Source organism: Hemicordylus capensis, chromosome 8 (genome assembly GCF_027244095.1).
Source record: "Hemicordylus capensis ecotype Gifberg chromosome 8, rHemCap1.1.pri, whole genome shotgun sequence".
Taxonomy (NCBI): Eukaryota; Metazoa; Chordata; class Lepidosauria; order Squamata; family Cordylidae; genus Hemicordylus; species Hemicordylus capensis.
Window position 1 is genome coordinate 849,148 of NC_069664.1, and position 21,000 is coordinate 870,147.

Here is a 21,000-nt window from a genome sequence, read left to right on the forward strand (position 1 = left end):
GGAGGTGATGATCTGGATCCTTGACCATTCGCGGCTCTTGCCTTTCGGGCGGGGGAAGTGGAAAAAGGGTTACAAAAGTGTGCCAGCTATAAGAGAAGGGAGATCTTCTCATCATCTCATAATACCAGAAGTTGGCGTCGGCCAATTAAAATGACTGGCAGCAAATTCAGGACCGACAAGAGGGAAGACTAACTTGGCAGAACTCTCTGCCGTCAAATGTGGTGATGGACAAATCCATGGAGGAGGAGGAGGAGGAGGAGGAGTCTCTCACTGGCTATTCGTCTTGATGGCTCTGTCTCACCTCCATGTTCCAGCTGCCTGGGACATATGACGGAAAAGGCCCCCCAGCTGCAAAAACTGCTGCTGAGTTTCCGAGAGGCATCCAGGTGGCTGCTGCTGTGGAAACAGACAAGTTGGGCTTGCTGCGCCCCATGGATGTGCCCCAGAATGCTGGGCTAAAGTGGGCAGCTTGGTCAGAGCCAGAGGAGCAACTGGCAGGTATTTCTGCCTGACAGCTGGAGTGCATTTCCCCTTCCTGCTCGCGCCCCAGACTGTGCTTTGCGGTGCATGATGCCTGCCTTGGCTGAGTTGCATGTAGGGAGGGTCTCTTCCCCCCTGCCCCAGCTGGGGATGATGGGAGCCTTCGGCCCACAAGATCATGGGACCCCATATTTGAGAACCCCTGCCCCAGAGGCAGTTGGATGCAAGTGGAGCAACTGGAGATCAGCGCCCCCAGGATGTGACCCTTCCAGCCCAAGGAGGAGCCAGGCTGCGGTGGAAATGTTTCCGGGCTGCCGCGCCTCATTTCCCCAGGTCATGTCCTGGGAATGATTAGCTGCCTGGCGGGGAAAAGCCTCTTCGCTGGACGATGGGTTGCCGCAGCCGGTGCCGCTGGCTTAGTGGGCAGGGCAGGGCAGGGCAGGGCGCTGGGCAGCCGCCTCTCCTCCGGGCTCAGCTGAGCAGCACTTCCTGCTGGAGAGGAGCCCAGGCAGGATGGCGTGGGGGGAGGCAGTGTGGGTCAGCGGCTGGGCGGGGGGCAGGCCTTGGAGCAGCAGGATCTGTGCAAGGGGCCCGACCTCCTGCATCCGCCTTCTGGCTCCGGCCATTGCCTCACCGCAAAGGCACTTCGGAAATGTCATCCGGGCCCTTTTGCTTCTCCGGGTTCGGGACATTCCAGCCCCGACTTTGGCAAAAGCAGCCGCAGAAGCACCTCTGCTGCCTTGCCAGGAAACTGGCGTGTGTGTGTGTGTGTGTGTGTGTGTGTGTGTGTGAGTGTGTGTGTGAGTGTGTGTGAGAGAGAGAGAGAGAGAGAACACGCAAAGGGCTGCCCTTTCCCACCCTGCAGGCTGCCTGCTCCCCGCCCCCCCACAGACACATTCTGGATACCTGGACTGGCCAGGACAAGACAGGGAGGGGGGGCGGCAGCCTGGTGGTGAGAACCTTGTGCCCGAAGGACTCTGAGAGCATCGGGGTGGGGTGGGGTGAGGAGCCTTGTCTGCCAGGAAGGGGGGGGGGGTCTGTTCAGCAAAGGCAGCCCCTTGCCAGCTTGCTCACTGTCTCTCTCCCGGCTCCCGCCCCCCACCGTGTCCAGGGGGTGCTTGAAGCCGTCTCTGCACTCTGGGAAGAAGCCCTGGGGCCGTGGCTGGGCCTCCTGCCGGACTCCGTCTCCTGCCCTCTCAGTCTGGGTCTCAGCGCCGCCATCAGGCACTTGGAGGGGGCTGTCGGAGCCTCTCTTCGCCTGGCCTGGAGCCCTTCTCTCTCCTTAGGCCTGTTGTGAAGAGGGAGCTGCCCCTTGCCCCTCTCCGGACAGCAAGCCCTGAGGAGACCCAGCAGCAAGCCTTCTCCAGGGCCACTTCCGGGGGGGTGGGGGGGCGCAGAGGTACCCTGCCTCGGAGGAAGTGTGTGCCTTCAGGCCAGAGCCAGGCAAGCCACCTCCAGTGCCCTCTCTTGGGGTGCCCCCCCCGTCCCTAGGGAAACCAGGAGCCCCTTTATGCTCCTGGGAGGCTTCCTGACTGGGTGGCCTCAAAAATCATTTGGCATCCTAAAGCATTGCAACTGGGCTCATGGGGGGGGGGATGCTGGTGCGAGTGACGTGGGGAGGGAAGCAGGCCTCTGGGGCCAGGGCTGGCCTCTGCCTTCTGTACTCCGGGGGGGGGGCTCCCCCTTGTTCCCCAGCCCCCATGCGGCCCTCCCCTGCCAGGGCCAGGCAGGCAGCTCCCCTCCTCCCTGTGATCTGCAGGATGAGCAGCCTAATCCTGCCCTTAAGCCCCGATTAGGCCTCCTGAGACCCTCCTCCCCGGGTGGTTTCCGCTCGCCAAGGAGCCAAACCAGGCCAACCGCCACTCTGGCCCCTCTGGGGAGCTCTCGCCCCCCCCCCCCCCCGGAGTGGCTGCAAGGTCCGCCCCACCCGGAGCTGAGCTGACCCCCACCCCTCGGCTTGTGGGACCAGCCAGGCTGGAGAGGCGAAGCAGCACTCGCCCCCTCCTGCGCTCACGTCCACCACCTGGCACCCGTCCCACGGGGGGCTTCTGCACCAGCACCTTTGAGATGAAGGAGGCCAGCGCTTGTGCGTGTCTCCCCCTAACTTCAGCAGGGTTTGTGCCCTGAGACGGCTTCCTCCGGTCTACATCCTCAGAGATGTTGCCGCCTCGTGGCTGCAGAGGAGGAAGACGCACCAAGACGCCTGTTCCAGAGGCAGCCACTGGCCCTTTGGGCTCCGTGCCGGCCCTCTCCAGGGCCCCTGGTCCTTGAGCGGGGCTGAACCTGGGACCTTCTGGGTGCACAGGCGGAGAGGGGGGCGGGGGGGGCCTGCAAGCAACTCGTCTTAGGCCCCCTGGTTGGGCCTCGCTTGGTTCAGCCTGCAGGACCTGCCTCTCCCTCCCGCCCTCTCTGCAGCTGGATTCGGAGGCAAGGCCTGGAGGAGGCAGACGCTGCTGCTGCTGCTGCACCACCCCCAGCTCCAGGCCTGCACTACTGAAGAATATTTGTATACCACTTTTCAACAAAAGTCCCCAAAGCGGTTTACACAGAGAGAAGGGAAGAAAGAAAAGATGGCCCCCTGCCCCGAAAGGGCTCGCAATCTGAAAAAAGAAACACAAGATAGACACTGGAGGGATGCTGTGCTGGGGATGGAGAGGGCCAATTGCTCTCCCCCTGCTAAATAAAGAGAATTGCCACTTAAAAATGGCTCTTCTTTGCTCAGTTAGCAGGGGCGTGCAGGCGGGGGGGGGGGCAGGGGAAGCATCTTCTTCCTCCCCACCTCTTTGCATCCAGCAGCAATCCCAAGGGGCTCTGCAGCCGGCTTGGAGGCTTCCCAGGGTCAAGCACCCTCCTTCCTGCAACTCGGCCATCCCAGAGCAGACCACCAGAGGCTGGTCAGAGGGCGGGGGGTGGGCAGAGGGAGGAAGCCGTGAGCAACCGTGGAAGGAGCCATGCGCTGCCTTATCTTGGTGCCACAGTCAAAACAGCCGAGCTGGATGTGCCCCCCACCCCACCCGTGCCATGTGCTGTGACTGGACAGCTCCCCCCCCTTCTGAAAGCCCTGATCCAGCTGGGAGGGGCTCTGTTTCCGTTGGCCTGTTGTGCCCATGGGAGAGGCATTTCCCTGCTAGTCAGGGGCCCCGGCGTCCTTGGGGCAGAAAGCCTTGGCTTCTGGGGCGTCTTGGCTTGCCTGCAAATCTGGGCCTCACTCTGCCCCCGGCGGCTTTGGAGACCAGACGGGGACCAGCGCAAAACCTGCCTGTTCTGCAGGCGTGCAACTTCATGGGGCAATGGCTGGAGTGGGGCGTCAAAGCCTTGCCCCTGGCTTCTCCGGCAGCTGGCCCCCAAACCCAAACAAGGCTGGCTGAGCCATTGTGTTTCCGGGTCTGTTGGGAGCCCCCTAGCCAGCCACCCCCCACCCCCAGGGCCGGGGCCTTGCATTCTGCCTCCTGGCTAGGGAGAGGCTGCTGGGGTGTGGGGCTCAGCCGGGAGGTGGCCTCTGGGGCTCCCGGGCTGGCCTGCTGGAGTCTGTCTTGTGAAAGGGCGTATTTAGGCCAGGTTGGAGCGGGGCTTGCCGGGCGGCACTGGCTGTCTCTCTCTCTCTCTCTCTCTGTATGGCAGTTTCCATGCCATTAACTCCTCCGGTGGCTCCTCCATCAAGCCCTCGTTGTCTCTAATGGACTTGCTGGGGGGGGGGGCAGCTCCTGGAAGGAGCCGCTTGGAAAGCCAGGCCAGGCTTGATGCCTTGAAGCTGTTTGGAGGGAGGCTTTCCAGAGAGGGCTCTGCTTCTGGGACGGAGCCTCGGCCCAGGCGGCAGTCTTGAGCTCTCCCTTGCTTCTGGCCCCCGTCTTGAAAGGGCTGATGTGCCCCGGCCACTCCTGCCTGCTCAGAAGAACTAGTCTGCCTGGGAAGGATGCCCTGGGAAATTGTTGGACTACAACTCCCATCGCCCCTGGGTCATTGTGGCTGAGGTTGATGGGAGTTGTAGTCCAGTGTCATCTGGGGACCTGATGCCGGGAATCCCTGTCGTAAGAGGACTGGGAGCCCTCGCAGAGGCTGTGGGCAACCTCCTGTCCTCGGCAGCGCATGGCAGAAGCGCCCGGATGGGATACCTGCGGCACCAGGAGTGGAGGACATCCTTTTTGGCGAGGGTGCCAGGAGTCAGGTCACTGGGGATTGACCGCTGCGGGTCTGCCCAGGGTCCCTTGGCAACACACACAGACCCTGGACCTTGGGCTGGCTGAGCCTCTAGGCTGCCAACCAAGGAGCCAGCATAAGCTCTCCACCCCCAGCACGGGACCTCCAGGGACTGTTGCTGGTGTCTAGCTTATGTTTCCTTTTAGATTGTGAGCCCTCTGGGGACAGGGATCCATCATATTTATTTATTATTTCTCTTACGTAAACTGCCCTGAGCCATTTTTGGAAGGACGGTATCAAATGAATAAATAAATAAATAAATACCTTGGCCCCTAGTGAGGTACGACCTTGGCGTGGTTGTGGGGCTTGCGTGCTCTGAGGAAGGTAAGAGCTATGCCAGAGGTCCAACCATACTGGACAGGTCTCACCAGAGGAGCCAGACAAAGAGTGCCTCTCCCATCAACAATATGGTGAGACGTAACTTTAATAAATCTATACCGGATCGGTCGTCGCCCATGTCAACAAGGACCGTGCCAGGTGCTGGAGTCCCTGGACATCTGGTGGCAAGTGGGCTACAGGACTCAGGATCTTCAGTTGAGCAACCAGGGCTGGAGACTGCAAGTTTACTGGAAGAAACGTCGCTTAACCGGAGAAAATATACGAAAAATGCCAACAAGGAAATAATTATCTGCTATTACAAATCTAGTCCAACTAGAAGAGGTTATTTGAAAAGAATGTGCCAGATTTGGAAAGAGAAGCATCCAGACACAGAAATAACAGAACAAAGGCTAACAGACCAGAGAAGATTCATAATAAGAAATAAAGTATTCACAGAAGTTGAGCTGGAAGAACTGCAAAGAGCAACACAGGCTCAAGATATGGAAGAAGAATTACCACCAACTGAAGAAGTTGCTCAGGCACAGGTGGAGGAGGTGTTGGAAATAGACTAAGGATGCCACTGTTGCTGAATTGTTTCAAAATCAAAACCAGGCAACCTCCCCTTTGCCTTCACCCCCAAAACCCAAATGCCGTTTAGCAATAGCACTTACATTTATATACCGCTCTATAGCTGGAGCTCTCTAAGAGGTTTACAATGATTTAGCATATTGCCCCCAACATTCTGGGTACTCATTTTACCGACCTCAGAAGGATGGAAGGCTGAGTCAACCTTGAGCCCCTGGTCAGGATCGAACTTGTAACCTTCTGGTTACAGGGCGGCAGTTTTACCACTGTGCCACCAGGGGCTCTTTAACAGGAAAGCAACAAGAACTAAAGCAAAAAATAACTGAGCATATGAACCAAACAACCACCAAGGTTCAACTTCCAGCTCTAAAAACAGTTGCCAAAAAACAACTTGCTCAAGCATTAAAAGATGTAAATGCTGCACTTGCAGAAATAACAACCAATAATTTGCAAGAAACAAACCAGCTAATGTACAGTGCAGCAACAATAACAACACAAGAGCTCGGATATAAGATCAGTGGACCTGTAAAAAAAAGAAAGGACCTGTAAAAAAAAGAAAGTAGTACATCACCTAAATGGAAGATTAGATTAGAAAATAAAATCACCAGGCTTAGATCAGATTCTAGTAAATTGAAATATATGAAAGACAAGAAGCTGAAGAATGAAAACACCAAACAGTATCTGATCCAAAAATACCACCTAGATTCAAGGAAAATGAGAGAAGTCCTGGAAACAATAAAGCAGCAAATAACAGGCGTGTCAAAGAAGATTAGCAGATATGAAGCCAGAATTACACAACACAGGCAGAATCTCCAATTCCAGTCAAATCAGAGACGTTTCTACCAAAGCATAGAAGGAGAAACTGCAAGAAACCTAGAAACACCAAATAAAGAAGAAACAGTGCAATTCTGGGGGAAATTATGGGACAATCCAATAGATTATAATAAAAAAGCAGGCTAGGTGAAAGAGGTCAAAAAAGGTAACCAACAAATGCGAGATCTAATAATAACACCAGAATTAATAAGTGAATGAGCAAAGAAAATTAACAATTGGACTGCTCCAGGCGACGATGAACTGCATGACTTTTGGCTTAAACACCTAACAAGCCTTCATAAACAACTATCAAAACAGTTTAACCACATTTTGCAAGGAGGTGATATTGAACAATGGCTAACAACTGGGGAAACTCATCTCATCATGAAAGACCCAGCAAAAGGTGCAGTTCCAAGTAATTATAGACCGATCACCTGCCTGCCAACCATGTTCAAATTATTAACTGGAATAATAGCAGATGAAGTGATGCAACACTTATTAACTAACAAACAGCTTCCAGTTGAACAGAAAGGAAATTGCCTGAACACCAGAGGCACAAAAGACCAGCTGCTGATTGACAAAATGATTTTAGAAAATTGCAAGAGAAGAAAAACCAATCTAAGTGTTGCATGGATTGACTACAAGAAAGCCTTCGATTCATTGCCTCACATATGGATACTAAAATGTTTAGAAACAACTGATGTCAACAAAAACATTCAGATATTTATTTTAAAAGCAATGAGCATGTGGAGTACACAGTTAATAATCAATGGCGAGGCGCTTGGACAGGTTAGCATTAGAAGAGGCATTTTCCAAGGGGACTCACTATCCCCTCTGTTGTTTGTAATCGCCATGACTCCACTTTCACAAATACTAAACAAAACAAGCCTCAGATACCAAACATTTAAAAATCAAGTAAAATAAACAATCTGCTCTACATTGACGATCTGAAGTTGTATAGAAAGTCCAGTCAGAAATTGAATCACTGCTAAACACTGTCCGTATATTCAGTAGCGATATAGCAATGCAGTTTGGACTAGACAAGTGTGCTGCATTAATAATGAACAGAGGAAAAATAACAAAAACAGAAGGAATAGAACTGCCCAATGGAAGCAAACCTGGAAGAGAAAGAACATGGAAAGAACCTGGAAGAGAAAGAACCTTACAAATACTTGGGCATTCTCCAGGCTGATAACATTGCACACGCTGAAGTTAAAAGAAAAATTGGAAGTGAATACATCAGGAGAGTTAGAAAAATCCTCAAGTCCAAACTCAATGGCAGGAGCACCATACAAGCCATAAACACCTGGGATATACCTGTTATCAGATACACTGCAGGAATAATAGACTGGACCCAGGCAGAGCTTGAGACGCTGGATCGTAAGACCAGGAAAATCATGACCATCAATCATGCTCTGCACCCCCGCAGTGATGTCGATAGGCTCTACCTCCCTCGCAGCTCAGGTGGAAGAGGAATGCTGCAAGTCCATCAAACAGTAGAGGAGGAGAAAAGAGGCCTTGAAGAATATATCAAGGACAGTGAAGAAGATGCACTTCAAATGGTCAAGAACGTGAAACTATTCAACACCAATGAAACAAAGCAGGCCTACAAGAAAGAACAAGTCAAGAACTGAGCAGAAAAATGGAAAAAGAAGCCCCTGCATGGTCAATATTTGCACAATATAAGTGGAAAATCAGACATCACCTAGACCTGGCAATGGCTTAAGAAAGGCAACTTGAAGAAAGAAACAGAGGGTCTAATATTGGTGGCACTAAGAACAAATGCAATAAGAGCAAAAGTAGAAAAATCAACAACAAACATCAAGTGCCACCTCTGTAAAGTAGCAGATGAAACAGTGGACCACCTAATCAGCTGTTGTAAAAAGATTGCACAGACTGACTACAGACAAAGGCATGACAAGGTAGCAGGGATGATACACTGGAACATCTGCAAAAAATACAAGCTACCTGTAGCCAAAAATTGGTGGGACCACAAAATTGAAAAAGTTGTAGACAATGAAGATGCAAAAATATTATGGGACTTCCGACTACAAACAGACAAACATCTGCCACACAATACACCAGATATAACTATAGTCGAGAAGAAAGAAAAACAAGTTAAAATAATCGACATAGCAATACCAGGTGATAGCAGAATAGAAGAAAAAGAAATAGAAAAAATAACCAAATACAAAGATCTACAAATTGAAATGGAAAGGCTGTGGCAGAAGAAGACCAAAATAATCCCAGTGGTAATTGGCGCCCTGGGTGCAGTCCCAAAAGACCATGAAGAGCACCTCAACACCAGAGGGGCCACAGAAATCACCATCAGCCAATTCCAAAAAGCAGCTTTACTGGGAACAGGCTATATTCTGAAATGATATCTATAACAATGACAATAAAATTCTGGCATCCCAGGTCCTTGGGAAGGACTCGATGTCTGGAGAAAACAAACCAGTCAATAACACCTGTCTGACTGTGTAAACAAGAAATAATAATTACTAAGCACAGCCCTGGAGAAGCAGGTGGGGAGTATTGGCCTGTCTCCATGCCCTCACCTCAGGCTTTCTTGCTCCTGCTCAGGAGTGCCACAAGACCTTCCTGACGGCACCACTTGTGATACCATTGCCACAGGTTGGCTGTGCACATCACGTCTTCCAGGAGACAGATCTTTTTCTCCTGAGAAATGCTTCCAGTGAGCAGAGCAGACTGGAGCGCCCCCTTCCTGGCTATCCATCTCCTGCACAGGCCGTTGTCCCCCGCCCATGGGTCTCTGTGAACTGCTAGAGCGGAGGGCAGTGGCTGGAGGGGCAGGGGAGATGCCCCTTGTGCATCAGGAGGCCATGTCACCAAGCAGCTTCCTGGACAGAAGCTGCTTGGCCCAGGCGGGCCCTCCTCCATTGGTGCCCCACAAACCCATGCTTGCATGTGCTTGTTCTGCCACATGTGCGCAGGGGGGGGGAGCCCGGCCTGGCAACAGGTTGTCCCAAGGGACGTGCATGTGGGGAAACCCACACTTGTGCAGTCATCACACGTGATGGTGCATGCAGGAGAAACCCACACCTGTGCAGGAGGCGTGTCGTGCGTCACGTGGACATCAGAGCAGCCCTGCTGCTGGATCAGGCCCAAGGAGGCCCATCTTGTCCAGCATCCTGTTTCACACAGTGGCCCACCAGAGGCTGCTGGGGCCAGGCGGGCTGTGGGGCCTGCTCCTTGCGGTCTGGCTTGGGTCACCCGGGCTCCCCTCTTCTGGCTGCTCCCAGACACCTCCTCCAAATTCACGCAGCAGCGGCCACGTTTGTTCTGACTCTCCCCACACAGCCTTCCCAACAGCCCCCTCCACGCAAAGGAGGCCTGCAGGTCCCCTTTGCAGGAAAGGCGTGTTTCCCGCTTGGGGGGTGGGGTGGGGTGCGGCAGGAGCTGCTGGGCCTCTTTGCTTAGGGGCAGGAGCTCTGGGCGAAGCCTCGCCCGCCCGGCTGCCTGTTCGGTGCTGAGCACAGCAGGTTTGCTGGGCTCTCGGCCTCTTCCTGTGCGAGCTCAGCACCCCCGCCCTCCCGCCCTGGCTTGGCTGCTGGCTTGCCGGCTGAACCTTGTGTCTGCTTCTGGAACTTGTGACCAGCCTCCTTTCTGGCACCATCAGCGCGTTTTCCATAGAAACTTGCTAATGACACTACAAACATGGGGGGGGGGGGCGTGGAGGCGGTCCAGAGGAAAGGGGAGGCCAGGAACAAAGGCGGGGGGGGGGGGAGCAGCAGTGAGGCCAGAGGGAAGCATCAGGCCCCTCTCCGCCAGGCTGTGTTGGGCTGCCATGTTCTGGGTGGGCTGGGCTCCTCTGCCTTAACAGCTGCCTGAGATACAGAAATGGAGCAAGTGAAGCTTTTCTTTCTGTTTTTTAAAAAAGTCTTTTCTTAAAGCTAAAGACATACAGTTTTCCAATCGACGGAAGGGGGAAATTCCAGGGGTGGGAAATGCAGCAAAATAAAGAACAGCTTAGTTTATGCCTTGAGATGACGCAGATGGGTTGAGTTTAATTTTGTTTCAAATTGTGCCTAAAATTGCAAATAGCTGCACATTATCTTGAGTTTTGTTCCGATATGAAATGATGAAAAAGACACCATAAGGTTATGCTTTGGTTGATGGCCTTCTCTTTGTCTCACATCCTTAGTCTGCTTTGCATGCATGCTCTGTCTATCCCATACTTTAATTAACCCCGCAGAGTTTTCCTTGCTGGAGAGGCATGAGGCTGTGAGGTGCTTGGGGCTGCGTCCACCCCTCTGCTCCCCATCTTCCGCCTCTCCCCAAGGCGGCCTCTTGCTCTGGACAACGTTGCAGGCGTCTGGCCCTGGGTCCTCTCCAGTTCACTCCCTTCTCATCCTGTTGTCCAGTGCGGGGGGGATTGGGGAGACCACCACCACCACCACAGGAGGCGGCTTGCATGACTCCTCCTTCTCTGCCCCCGCCCAAGAGCCTCACTGCCTGCAGGCTGGCTATTCCTCAGGTAGAGCTGTGCAGTTAACTGCAGCTCTATCTGACAAATGGCTGGCCAGCAAGCAGTGTGTTGGGGGTGGTGGAGGGAGGAGCCTCAGCCACCTTTGCTGCTCCAAGCCACGCCTCCTCCTCCCCCCCCCCGTTCAGAGCAGCCACTCCTGCATGAGCCCCCCCCGCCCCGTTTAGATTGTAAGCCCATTGGGGCAGGGGCCTGTCCTCTTGTATTCCAGAAAACACTGTGGCACAATGAATCAATGGAGGACACAGCTGTCAAATGACTGGGGGGGAGGTGTCTCAGGGGCCTGCCAGGTGAGGGCTCCTCAGGGGCCCGGCCTCCTCTGCCCGGTGCTTGGGAAGTGCCCTTAGGTGCCTGAGGCTCCCGGGAGGAGCTGTTGGGTGTGTGGCCAGCAGGTGCTGCAGTGGCAGCCGAGAGGTGGCAAGGAGAGAGGTCTGAAGGGGGCCAGGGAGGTGGGGTCTGCAGTGGCTCTGCTGTGGTCCGTGGTCCGTTTGCTGGCCTCGATAAGCGCTTGACATCATCGCGCTTGCTGCGAGGCATGATTGGGTCCCTACCCACTGGGGATCCTTTGTCCCCATCGTCTCGGATCCAAAGTGAAGAGAGAGAACTCTGAGCATGCTCAGAGGCACCCTTATTGCTTCAGAGGCTCATGAGTGCTAGGGCAGGCCCTGGTCTGCCCACTGACGGCGGGAAGGCTCCTTGCCTGGCTTCTGAGGAGGGGATTTGCCTTGGGGAAAGACAGGCTTGTTGTTGCCCTTGGCCGTTTGCGGGCGGGTCACGCAGCTCCGTGGGTTGCTGCTGGGAGAATCTCCACCACGTTGCCCGGCCGGCGGGCGCTTATCTGGCTGCAGGCTGCTGCTCACGTGGTCTCCGGGATTCCAGCCTCCTGGGCAGGGAATGTGCGGCTGGAATGGTCCAGAGAGATTGGAGGTTGCCATGGAGAAAAGGGCTGCCGGCGGCTGATCTGGGGGGCGAGGTCCCTTTCTGGCCACGCCAGATAAGCAAAGAGTGAACTGGAAAGCGGACGGGGGGGGCAGGAGGGAGCCCAGCTGGCAGCAGACGAGGGCAGGCCCCGCCAGGCTTGTCCTCTGCCTGCCTGGCCATTTTCAGGCAGCACACACACACACACACAGCATCAGGGGCCCTGTGTGTGTGTGTCCGCCCCTCCTGCCTCCCGCTCCATGGCCCACTGTTCAGCTTCAGATTGGAAGCTCGTTGAGGGCAAGGACCTTTCTGTGTTGCCGGTGCTACTTGTGGGGGGGTGCTGTTCTGTAGACACTGTTTATTGTATGTGATGAAGGTCAGCCAGCCGCGGGCCCCACAAAGCCATAGCGGCACAGTTTGCCCCAAGAGCAGGGCTCCCTTGAGAAGGGCACAGGCAGCCTCAGAGAAAAGGGAAACCAGCCGCGGTACTCAAAAGCCGGCAGAAAGACTAGGAAACGCCGGTGGTCCAAACCATGGGAAAGCTGAACACGTGAAAAGGTTCTGGCTGGAGTCAGGAAGACTGCAGGATGAATGCCGGGTGAGCCTCGGCGGGGGGGGGGGGGAGTCCTGCTGAAAATGCCCCCCTCACTGGCCGCCACCCCAGCCCAGCCCAGCCCAGCCCAGCCCAGCCCCAGCCCCTTAAGGGTGGGGGGCTGGAAGGGGGCCTTGCTGCTGGCGCCTGCTGTGCCGAGAGAGATCCCCAGAGAGGCAAGTCCAACTGGGGGATGCTTCCCGCCAGCCAGGGTCACCACCCAGCTCACCTCCACCGAACAGAGAGGGCTGTGTGTGTTTGCTGCTGGGCTGTGAACCGGGAGGCGAGGGAGGGGCAGAGCGCAGGGGAGCCACAGCCGGGGAGAAAGAGGGCCTGCCCTCCCCTCTTGCCTGTGGGCTCCCCAGGGGCGGCATCTGGTGGGCCGCTGTGCGAAACGGGATGCTGGCCGGGATGGGCCTCCTTGGGCCTGATCCGGCAGGGCTGTTCTCGTGACTCAGAGGCTCTGCTTGGTCCCGGGTTCAATCCCTGGCAGCATCTCCAGGTAGGACTGCTGGGAAAGACGACTCCTGCCTGAAACCTCGGAGAGGCACTGCCAGCCAGAGCAGGCAAGACTGAGCAAGATGGGCCAAGGGTCTGACTCAGTAGAAGGCGGCTCCCTCTCTCTGGACTTGTGGTAGCAAAGCATGGATTGTCTCCTGTGCTAAGCAGGGCCCACCTTGGTTTGAATTTGGATGAGAGACTCATTCATTCGATTTCTATACCGCCCTTCCCAAAATGGCTCAGAGTGGTTTACACAGAGAAATAATAGATAAATAAGATGACTGCCTGTCCTCAAAGGACTCACAACCTAAAAAGAAACCTAAAAAGACGGACACCAGCAACAGTCACTGAGGGGAGGGCAGGCGTGTTCCGCATCTACCTGAACCGCCAGGTTGTGATATTGACAATGGGCCGATAAGATTTGGGTTCATTTCCATACTAGGGGTTCGTTCCCTCTTCCAAAGGGGCTCAGTCTGAGAAGCAGCAAAGCCAGCAATGGGGGTTCAGGGGAGAGAGGGCGTGAGGGCATGCTGGGTTGGAGAGGGCTGGTTGCTCTCCCCCGCTACACAGGGAAGTCGCCACTTAACAGGTGCCTTTGGCCCCATCAGCCTCCCTCTTTGGTGCTCTTCTGAAATGTCCCTCTTGTCCATGCCCCTCCTTTGCATTGGCGTTGCAGAGCTGACGGGTGAAACCACCCAAAGGGCGCCTCCTTGAGTAACGGGCGTGCCGACATGGGAATCGCCTCGGAGTAGCCGCAGAGGCTGGGTGCTGGGTTAGGCCAAGGAAGGTCTCGGCACCTTGTTTCTCACAGAGGCCAAGCAGGTGCCCTGAAGACTGCCCCTGAACATGGAGGCTCCATCTAGAACAGGGGTTCTCAGCCTCGAGCCCCCAGGTGTTCTTCGACTACTACAACCCCCATCATCCTCAGCTGCGGTGGCCTTTGGCTGTGGGAGTTGGGTCCCAACAAGAGCGGGAGATGTCGAGAGCCCCTGCGGGAGCCACCGAGATGCCTTCAGGGCATGAAGGCAAGCAGCCCGGCCCTGCTGTTATCCCCCATCAACCAGGATAGACTGCTTCTGTGGGTGGAGGGTCCCATTTGACGGCCATGGAGAGACCTCTCATCTCCCCTGCATTTTCCCAGTCCCCTTTAAAGCCATCAGCCGCCACCGCTGCCTCCTGTGGCAGTGAATTCCCTCCGTTAATTCTGCGGGGAGTGAAAGAGTCTTTGGCCTCTCCGGGGTGAGCCTGCGCCCCAGCAGCACAGTGAGAGAGGAGTGGGGGGGGGTCTCCCAGAAGAGGGCCCAGCTGGGCTGGGGAGGAGGGTCTTGAGGGGTGGCAGCTGCAAAAGGCTCCCTTGGCGGGGCTGCCGTGGGAGGGAGCCTGGCACGGAGCAGCCTGTCTTGAGCCTGCTGGGCTGCCAGCTGTTGGCAACATCCGTTGGCGTTTTGTGGGCCAGGCGAATACTTTGGTGCCCCAGTGGAGGGCAGCCCAAGCCCCCCCCCTTGCGGTTAGCCCCCTCCCTGCAGCCTGGCCTGTAGAGCAGAGCCAGGGCTGGGCGGTCTGCAGCTGGGAGCCCCCTCCCCTCCCCACTGGCCGGCTGCAGAGGGCCCCTGCCTGCACACCCATCCCAGCATCTGCAGATCCCAGGGAGGGGCAGCGGCCTCCCCTGCCCCCTCCCGGCCTTCCGAGCATCCTGTGGAAAGTCTGAGCTCATGGCGGCTGCCAGGACGGAGTGCTGGACCTGCCCAGGGGGCACCAGGCTGCCTTCTCCGGGGCCCTTCAGGCCCCCACCCCGCCGCGGCACACAGATGGGGCTTTCAGGCCAGATGAATGGGACACGCCTGCCCCCCAGCTCTCCCCTGCCGGATTCCAGGCTGCAAGAGACTCATTCAGCCCCAGCCAAGAGCACGGTGGGGGAGGGTGTGTGCGAGAGAGAGACACAGAGAGAGAGAGACACCGTGTCCTTCATAAGTGCATCCAGCTCTGTTGCAACAAAAACAGGCCCCGGTCCTTCGGTGGCACCTTAATGGCCAACTGACTTCTAACAGCAGCAGCTTTGCGGGCCAAAGAGCCGCCCACCCATCGGGTGCAGAATGGCGAGGTTTCTGCCACAGGAGGATGGCTTTCTTTGGAGGCTCAGCGGACCCACCGAGCTCCCACTCTGGAAGGGGCTGGATTCAGCTCCTCCCCTGAGATCGCCTTCAGGCGATCTTCCATGTGAGAAGAGGGGGAGGCCCGAGGCCAGGCTGAGTCATGCTGCCCCCCACCTCCACATGCCAGGGGGGAACTCATTCCTGCTCTCCTCCAAGAACCTGCGCTGCCTTCCAAACGCAGGGGCTTAACATCCTGGCTTGTTGGCTGCAGTTTCCGGAGTGTGGACAAAACGGGAAACTGCAGCTTGAAGTGAACGGCGAGAGGAAGTTTCCCGTTTCCTCCTTGGAAGCGGCCAGCCTGAAGTGTGTGCTCGTGACAAGAAACTACGGTTTGTTACGGGATCCAAACTTGGCCCCAGACGCCAAGACGGGTCTGTGGGGAGAGGCCTGCAGAAGGGAAGCCGTGCTGCGGGGAACGCCTTGGACTCCCAGGACATCCTGGAGGCGATGGGTGGGGCTTTGTGGGCACAGAGCAACCGGGCGGCCCTCTTAGACTTGGACTTAACTGGGCTCCATTTGGGCGAAGAGAAGACGACGAGAGGTGGGGGCTGGGATGGGGGTAGTGGTGCCGTTCTGTGGAGGGAGGAAGACGACATGCCTGCTTGAGGGGAAGGAGCATCCCAGGACCTGGGGGCAGCAGGGGCTGCTGCTCCTGCCACCGCCACTGCTGCCCCCCCCCAGGCAGGCTCCGGGTCCCCCTCGCCTCTAGCCCCAGCCCAGCCTCCTTTCCAGGCTGCGGAGGAGCAGAGAGTGTCCCCCCCCCCCCGCCCCCGCTCCACACAGGAGACTCGGCTCTCTTAAAGCGAGTTTTGATTTCGGAATCAAGTCATTTGGAGTCCCCTTGGCCTCTTGCGTCCCCCAGACCTTCACTTCTTTAGAGCAGGGGTTCCCGGCCTGTGCTCCTCCAGACGGGGCTGAACTACAACCCCCATCATCCCTAGCCATGACTCTTTGGAGCAAGGAGCCTTAGCATTCGGGGGGGGGGGGGCCCTGCTGTCAGCCACTCTGTGCATGGGGTGGGGCAGGCTATATGCACTCAAGAAACAAAAGCTTCCCACTCAAAGCAGGCAGGGAGTGGCAGCCAGGTGGGAGTCTTTCCGAAGGCTCTGTGAGTGATGGGCGTCTTGTCACGAGGGGGAGGAGGAGGCTTCGGGGCGGGCAGGCAGGCCCTGGGGCCAGAGGGCATCGGGAGGAGGCTGCGGGCATTGCCTAGAGGGCAGCCCCTTTGGGCCTTGGGCCGAGAAAGGTGGCACTTTGGGAAGGGGGCTGGCTTGCTGGCTGGCTGGCTGGCTGGCTGGCTGTTGCTACTGCTCCGGGTTTCCTTTCTGGATCCAAGAGGGTGCTTTGCTGTGCAGAGAGCACAATGGAACACTTCACTGTTAACGACTGGAAAATGATTAAAAGTGCAATAAAACCCCGGACAGGATTCCATTTAGTTAATTTGCAGTCTGTGACTCAACTCTCCTTGACCGATTTCTTGGCTGCCATGGAGGCCACCTGTTATGGGGCGGGGGGGGGGGCAAGGCAATTGGAAAGAGGCAGTCACTGAAAGCGCAAGCACTGGAGGGAGAGGAAGCCTCACTCGGGAGTCTCTTCCCGTGCTGGGGCGCCATGACCAAGAAGGCCCTGTCCTGGGCACTCGCAGTCAGAAGCACGGAGGCCTCGGCAGGACTCCTGTGAGGCTCTGAGCTGCCGTGAGAGGGCTTCATCGGGGGCACCCCAAAGCGCTGGGCCCTCATGGCTTCCATGCCTTTCTTTCTTTCTTTCTCCATGTCTACCTCTTGGCTCTCAAATGATCTAGTTCAGGGGCTGGGTCCCCAGATGCAGGATTACAACTCCTATCATCCCCAACCTTTGGCTGTAGTGGCAGAGGTTGATGGGAGATGTAGTCCCACCACACCTGGGGAGCCAAGTTTAAGAACCATCCCACCCACCCACCCATCCTCCATCTCAAAGGGGACCGTTTGCTGCTCTGCCGTGTGCTGGCCTGTTGTGACTCTTCGCTCTAAAGCAGAATGAGGGGGGAGTCAGGCGCCTGTTCATCGCGACAAGCGGGCAGCCCCGTGAGCACAAATCGGCCGCTCAGCTGTGCAGCAGCTTCTGTCTCTTTCCAGAGGCTGCTCATTAGGGCCAGCCTGGCCAGCCAGTGGAGGGAGGTGGCCGCCCAGCGCCCGCCCGCCCGCCCGCCTGCCTGCCTCCCTGCCAGCCTCTGGAGCCTTCTCTGCAGTCCTGGGCGGGGGGGTGTGTGTGTGTGCAGCAGAAGGGCTCATTAACTCTTCCCGGGTGCTGGGAGCAGCAGCCCCCCCCCCAGCCTCAGCAGCCCAGCAAGCGCCGGCCGCAAGCAAGCGGGGAGACTCCACCACCACCACCCCCCCGGCGGCCCTCCTGCAGAAGAGCCAGACCGAGCGGAGCCAGTTCCACTCCACTGAGCCCCCCCCCGTGTGGATGTTGCCAGCAGAGAGTTAGCAGCCAAGGGACCCTGCTGGGTTGGAACCGGGGCGGGCTTGCTCTGCCGTGGGGCGGTGGGCACGCTGCCCCTGGGAGGGCCCTGCCCTTGGTCCCCTGCTGCCCTCCAGATGCCCACTGGCAGGCACTCCTCCAGGGCTGCTGGCTCCCTGCTCGTGGCATGATGGGGCTGCCCACTTCTCTTGCCCCGAGCAGCTTTTTCATGGTGCCCACAGAGCGATTTCCTTCTGCTGGACGTTGGCAAGGGAGCTGGGTGCCTTCCTTCCCACAGCCCCGTTGTGAGCACTGGCTCCTGGTCAAGGCCTTGCTCTCCCGGGCACCTGAGTCCAGCAGCCTCTGAGCGCCACCCCCAGCGGTGCTGGGCAGGGGAGAAGCCCGGTTGCGGGGGGGGGGGGGCTTTGTGGAGCTGCAGCGGGGGGTGCTCACCTGTCCCGTTTCTCTCTACAGAAGGAGCTCCGGAGCCGAGTCCCAGCAAGCCTGGAGGGATGTGGGGGACCAGATTCCTAGCAGCAGGTAAGGGGCCCACAGCCAAGCCAGCATCTTCCTGCCCCCCCGCCCCACCCCCATCAGACGCTGAACCTTTGCTGCCTGCACGCGGAGGACGTCTGGCTGAGTCCCGCAGCCCTGGGCCCCCCTCCCACCCTCCGCCAGCCCATGCTGAGCAAGCCATGAATCTTTCATGCGCCCCTCACATTCCATTAGCTTCAGTTGGCTGCGCTTGGTGGGCTCGACCCCCTAATGGGGCAGGAAGGCAAAGCCCGTGGGGAGACCCAGCTCTTAGATCGGAGGTCTCTAGAACGAGGCAGGCTGGGAACTGCCTCCCTGCATCGCCCCCCCCCATCCGCCTCATGCATCAGATGACCTGGGGAGACATCGAAGCGTGGGGGTGGGGGTGGGGGGCTTAAAGACGAACCCATTTCCTAGCGCAGAAGCTTTTCTAGACAGCAGCCCGCTTCATCCTGCACCTGCCCCTCCTTTGCAAGAGCTCCAGTTGCTCCTGCCCCACAGGTCTGAAGGGCCGATCCTAATAACGCACGACTGGCTTCCCCGCCTCTCTCCCTGCGCAGGATTCGGTGGATGAGCTGGGCCCTCGAGCAGACCCTTGAATGGAAAAACTACAGAAGGTAACGCGGCTGGGACAGGCCTCCCTCAGGAACCTACTTTGTTTGGTGGGTGGGTGGCTACAGCCACAGGGAAGCTCGTGGCCACACGTGGCAAAGGCCGTCGTTTGGGGTCAGGAATCCAGATCTCCCCCTGCCAAGAGGGACAGCGTGGCCCCCTGCTAACTCCAGGCTGAAGGCCTTAGCAAAAGTCTCGGCTGTGTGTTGATGGGAAGCTGGCTGTGAAATTGGCACACACAGGATTCCCTGGCCTAGGACACAGGGTGAGATGGTTTGGGCTGATGCCAGCCAATGCACCTCTGGCGTCTGGGGTGAAACCGATGCTTCTGGCCCTGTTGACATGGGGGCAGCTTGGCCCAGGCGGTTCTCTGGAACTCCTGCAAGCGAACATGTCGTATCCCTCACTTTCTGTGACAAGCTGAAATCAGGGCAGAGGGTGGCAGCCCTTCTGGTCCTGGGGCTGGCCAAAAGCTGGTGCAGGGGGTTTCCTTATCTGAGGACATTGCATACATATTTTTTAAAACAAAAACAGGGCTGCCAAATGCAGCACCCCAGCCTCAAAAGAATGGGTAGGTTATGATTTCCCTGTTATCCAAGCAGGGTTTCTATGGGCTTGCATTTGGAATGTGCTGAAGAGAGAGAGAGAGATTGTGCACAGACCTCAAAGGGAATTTGAGGATTGCAGCAATTCTTGCCAAAAAGCTGAGGAATAAAGAAACACCTACAATAAAGGGCTGGAGGCAGGGAGGGTGTGGCATGCATTGTTGATGGACCATCCCAGGCATGCGGACTAAGTTTTGAATGGTGCTTACTCCCAAGTAAATGTGCAGAGGATTGCAGCCTGCTTTTACTGATTTTTTAAAACACATCTGGGAGAGGAGTAGCTGTTTGTCTACCATGGGAATAAGACCAGACCTCAGGCCAGAGCCAGGCAGCAAGTATGAGCAGTGTGGTGGGAAAGAGGACCGAGTTCCTGCTGTCTGTGGAAAAGGAAGGCGGCTTGGGTCCTGTGGCATCCCCAGGAGGACCCAGGCTGATGCCTATTGCAGACCCGCCACTTCAGGCAACGTAGAGCTTCTCTCCTGCTTTTGCTGGGCGCTTTAAGTATCGGGGGGCAGGAAGGTGGCTTGACGGGGGGCATTCAGCCTTCCTGAGTGTCTCCTCCCATCTGCACACAAAAGAGGCATGCTCTTTTGTGATTGATTTGCTGACCTATCTTCTTCCGTCCCCGAGCTCGGGGCAGCATCCCAGCACTTCCCAGGCCTAGACCTGCTTAGCTTCAGCAAGGGGGCTGCATCGTGGGCCCGCAGACCAGGCTCTGGGACCTTCCGTCTGAAGCTGCTGTTTTCTGTCACTGTAGACCTTTTGGGATTGGCTCTGCACCATTTTAAACTATTCCTCCCTGACCAAAAGGGTCTCTTGGGTTGCTGTTCTCGGACACTTTGTGGCTGCCTTGCCTCCTTTCCCCACCGCTGGGCATCGGAAATTAGGCATTTCCTTCACATCCCTCCCTGGCCTCCCCTGAAACTGGCCCGCGCGGCCGGGAGAAGACCTGCCAGCTCCACAGGGTTGTGTTTTCCCCGTCAAGGAACTTTTGCCTTGTGGCACCAGTGCTGGGCAGGTGCTAATACTTTAATTCAAAGGTTCTCCGATGTGGGTCTTCAGGCAGTGTTGGACTACAACTCCCATCATCCTCAGCCTTTGGCCATTGTGGTTGGGGATGATGGGAGTTGGGGTCCAACACCATCTGAGGACCCTTTCAGAAACAAAGCCGGACTGATGAACCACAGCAAAACTACTCAATACGGTTCACATAGTAAACGAGAACGGAAGACCGTTCTCTCTCCCACAGGCACGGAGGAAGCTCCAGAGTCAGACCTTTGGTCCGTCTAGCTCAGCACTGTCTGCTCTGGTGGGCAGCAACTGTCCAGGGGTCCAGGCAGGAGTCTCTCCCAGCCCTACCCAGAGATGCTGCCAGGGAGAGGGGCTGGTACCTTTTGCCTGCCACCAAGCGAGGGCCCCATCTCCTGCCCCTGGCCGTGGGGTGCTCTGATGGGCTGAACAGGGCCTGTTCCTCCCCCCCCACCTGCTAAATCTAAGAGAGCCCCCACTTGAAAGCTGCCTCCTTGCCCCAGTTATTGGGGTAAGACAACGCTGAGCGTTGAAGCCCTGATGGTCTGACTTGGGAGAAGGCAGCTTCCTGTATTCCTGTATGTGTCCTTGGCAGTATTTTAAGGTGGGGGGAGCATAATTTAGGAATGGGGGTCGTGGATTACCCGAAGGGGGAGATTCCTGAGCAATCACAAAAAGTGTGTGAACATTCATGTGAGTTTTGTGGCCTGGGCT

General features: G+C 56.7%; 1 protein-coding gene across 4 annotated transcripts in view; it reads left to right on the forward strand.

The window, feature by feature from the left end:
* The window catches only part of DMTN (dematin actin binding protein), a 40,576-nt gene that overhangs the window by 6,116 nt on the left and 13,460 nt on the right, over nucleotides 1–21,000 (forward strand). For all 4 annotated transcript variants that reach the window (XM_053268945.1, XM_053268943.1, XM_053268946.1 and 1 more), the window contains exons 2-3: nucleotides 17,981–18,046; nucleotides 18,601–18,657. In XM_053268945.1, the coding sequence (XP_053124920.1) occupies nucleotides 18,640–18,657 (18 nt within the window). In that variant the 5' untranslated portion in view covers nucleotides 17,981–18,046; nucleotides 18,601–18,639. The remainder of the gene's footprint in view (nucleotides 1–17,980; nucleotides 18,047–18,600; nucleotides 18,658–21,000) is intronic.